The sequence below is a fragment of the Antrostomus carolinensis genome, unplaced genomic scaffold, assembly GCF_000700745.2.
Source record: "Antrostomus carolinensis isolate BGI_N321 unplaced genomic scaffold, ASM70074v2 scaffold12807, whole genome shotgun sequence".
Taxonomy (NCBI): domain Eukaryota; kingdom Metazoa; phylum Chordata; class Aves; order Caprimulgiformes; family Caprimulgidae; genus Antrostomus; species Antrostomus carolinensis.
In genome coordinates, this window is record NW_010329573.1 from 7571 (window position 1) to 11220 (window position 3650).

General features: G+C 43.8%; 1 protein-coding gene across 1 annotated transcript; it reads left to right on the forward strand.

The window, feature by feature from the left end:
• Positions 1-404: 404 nt before the first annotated feature.
• Positions 405-2925, forward strand: LRRTM2 (leucine rich repeat transmembrane neuronal 2). The gene is made up of 2 exons (XM_010172628.1): positions 405-827; positions 1184-2925. Exons 1-2 carry the CDS (start codon positions 824-826, stop codon positions 2728-2730), a joined length of 1551 nt encoding a protein of 516 aa, XP_010170930.1. The 5' UTR covers positions 405-823; the 3' UTR covers positions 2731-2925.
• The last annotated feature ends 725 nt before the right edge of the window (positions 2926-3650 follow it).

Here is a 3650-nt window from a genome sequence, read left to right on the forward strand (position 1 = left end):
CTGGTGCTAACCAACATCCTCTGTTCAAACTGTGCTTACTTCACAGCTCAAAGTTCCTTTCATGCAGTGATATTTAAGAGAAGACGGGCAGCAGCTAGCACTAAGGCACTTCCAACAGCAGCTCTGGGCTGCTTTTAACACCAGCTGAATGCAGCCAGCACAGATGTAGAGGGGGGGAGCAGGGTGGTGCAAGTCTTTCCTACTTCTTCTATCGCAGGGACGAAGGACTCCTACCCTTGAGTCACCCCCCCCCCCCCTCAGTGGTCTTACCATCAGTGGTCTTAAAGACGATCACAGTATGCACCACAATGCTTTAAAACAGCAAAGCTTCTGGAAAACCCAAACAAAAGGAACGTCACCAGGTGACGTCAGCCTATATACAGCCCTGTGTGGTCGCAGCGCATAAGCAAATCCATTCTTGTACCGCTTCCCTGAAAAGCTTTTCAGTAAATGCACTCATGCTACTACAGGAGCTTCTCTCAGCAATAAGCCACCCATCTGCCATCAACAAGTTAGGACTAAAGGAAGCCACAGCTGCGGAAAAAGAAAACGTGAGCTTCAATTAAACAGCTGAGCAGCCACCGAGGACGAAAACTTGTATCAAGCGTTGATTTAAAAATTGCAGACCTGTCAGAGGAGATCAAGCCAGCGATTTCAAAAGGAATATTCCAAGAGAGCATCGTGGATTCAGTTTTGCACTAATATCAAAGGACACTAAGCCCAGTAAATTATTCAAAGGCTATCTGACATTAGAGCCTTTTACAGACTCACTGCGTTGAGTCTAAAACTACGACTGAATGCAACCTCCAATGTACTCAAAAGAATGGGTAAGTTCCTGCGTTTCTCTGTACCTTGTATAATGAATGACCGGCTATGCTTTAAAGGAGCAGTTAGGGGTTAAAGCAAATTTTTCTGCACTGAACCTTATGAAAAAAAAAAAAAATGTTTTCCGATTGTGACACTGTAATCCACCGTAATAGAGATAAAGACTCATCCTAAGTGTAATATCCAAGTAATATCCCACAATATACAAGTGTTTTGTAGTAAGTTGTTTCTTGCATTTAGAATTAGCTTGTCGGAAATGCATGGCAATGTTATCTGCAGTGAAATCTTCCATCGTGATGTTCAAAATATACTGATAAGGCTATCCTATCTTGTTGTTTTCCTAAATTATATTCTGCAGGCTTACATTTCAAGTGGCCATTAGGGGCTCGTATGCTGGCAGCACTATATGCAATGAGTATGGTTTTAAAAATGCTGCCTGCCTTGGGCATGGCTTGTCCACCAAAATGTCGCTGTGAGAAGCTGCTCTTTTACTGTGACTCTCAGGGGTTTCACTCAGTGCCAAACACCACTGAAAAGGGCTCGCTAGGTTTGTCACTGAGGCACAATTCTATTTCTGAACTTGAAAGGGATCAATTTGCAAGCTTCAGTCAACTTACTTGGCTTCACTTAGATCATAATCAAATTGCAACAGTCAGAGAAGATTCTTTTCAAGGACTGTATAAACTTAAGGAATTAGTCTTAAGTTCCAACAAAATCTTTCATTTGCCAAACACAACTTTTAGCCAGCTGCTTAACCTGCAGAATTTGGACCTCTCTTTTAATCAGTTATCCTCTCTGCACCCCGAGCTCTTCTACGGCCTTCGCAAGCTACAGACCTTGCACTTGCGTTCCAACTCCCTGCGGACCATCCCGGTCCGCCTGTTCTGGGACTGTCGTAGCCTGGAGTTCCTGGATTTGAGCACAAACCGCTTGCGAAGTTTGGCTCGCAACGGATTTGCGGGATTAATCAAGCTGAGGGAGCTTCACCTAGAGCACAACCAGCTGACAAAGATTAATTTTGCTCACTTCCTCCGGCTGAGCAGCCTGCACACGCTCTTCTTGCAGTGGAACAAAATTAGCAACTTGACATGTGGGATGGAGTGGACCTGGGGCACCTTAGAAAAGCTCGATTTGACTGGAAACGAAATCAAAGCCATCGACCTAACCGTCTTTGAAACTATGCCTAACCTTAAAACCCTCCTAATGGATAACAACAAGCTCACCACTCTGGATTCCAAGATCCTAAGTTCACTGACATCCCTCACCACCGTGGGCCTCTCCGGCAATCCGTGGGAATGCAGCCCAAAGATCTGCGCCTTGGCCACATGGCTGAGTGGCTTCCAAGGGCGGTGGGAGCACTCCATCCTCTGCCACAGCCCCGACCACACCCAGGGAGAGGATATTCTGGATGCAGTGTATGGTTTTCAGCTTTGCTGGAATTTATCGACTGTTGTTACCCCCGTGGCTACGACGTATGCAGCTCCAACTACTGAGTACACAAAAAGAATCAGCTCCTCTCATTTCCATATGGGAGACAAAGAGATTCCAACTACAGCAGGCATGGTCGTGACCACCGAAGAACATTTCCCCGAGCCAAACAATGCCATCTTCACTCAGAGGGTAATTACAGGAACAATGGCTTTATTGTTTTCTTTCTTTTTTATCATTTTTATAGTGTTCATCTCCAGGAAGTGCTGCCCTCCCACATTAAGAAGAATTAGGCAGTGCTCAATGATTCAAAACCACAGGCAGCTCCGATCCCAAACACGGCTGCATATGGCAAATATGTCAGACCAAGGACCCTATAACGAGTACGAACCCACCCACGAAGGACCCTTCATCATCATTAATGGCTATGGACAGTGCAAGTGTCAGCAGCTGCCATATAAAGAATGTGAAGTATAATACCTACATGCCATCCAAAATTAAATCAGATAAGTAACCTATTTTAAAATTGTAGGGGACCTACATCAGATTCTAATTTTTACAAATGTTGACACAAAGCCTAATTTTCCAAGCTACTTAATGGAAACATTGTTTATGGAGTGGTGCAGTATTTTTAAGTTTTTTAAAAAATAAATCCATAATATTTTCAGTGTTAAAGAAGCAATGATTACATTAAACTTGCACTCCTAATGTTTAAAAGTCTAAAAAGACACTCACCTCAAACTATGTAAAATGTTTCATGTTATGTAATTATATGACTGTGTGTAAACATTTATACCCAAGTCTCCATATTCTACTTTTTCTAATGAGAACAGTCCGAGGGGAAGGATACTGGATATCTGTACAGAGATCCGCGGGGGGACATATGCTCCGTTTGTTCCACTGCAGCTGGAGGATCCCAAACACTCCAGCTGGCTCCGTTCACTTCACGGGCAGCGTGGAGGAAGATTCTCCTCCTCTGATAATTTCACTCCAGTAAAAGAGGGGAGGGGAAACAAAACAAACAAACAAAAGAGCAATGAAGGTCCAGGTGGGGATTTAAGTGCATTAGGGACCAGTGAATTTATTTTAAATACACTTTTCCTATCTGCATATTCATAGACTGGCTTTCTTAAACGGACCTTGCTAAAGCTCATGACAGCTACAGAAAGGAGCAGTTCACACGGTCACAAATTAGCAGGACGGTCACAAATTAGCAGGACGGTCACAAATTAGCAGGACGGTCACAAATTAGCAGGACGGTCACAAATTAGCAGGACGGTCACAAATTAGCAGGACGGTCACAAATTAGCAGGACGACTCTCCAGGCGCTTACAAAGTATTAGTTGGGAAGGTTCAGTACGACCGGATCGATTCTAAATATTAAGTGCATTCAATTC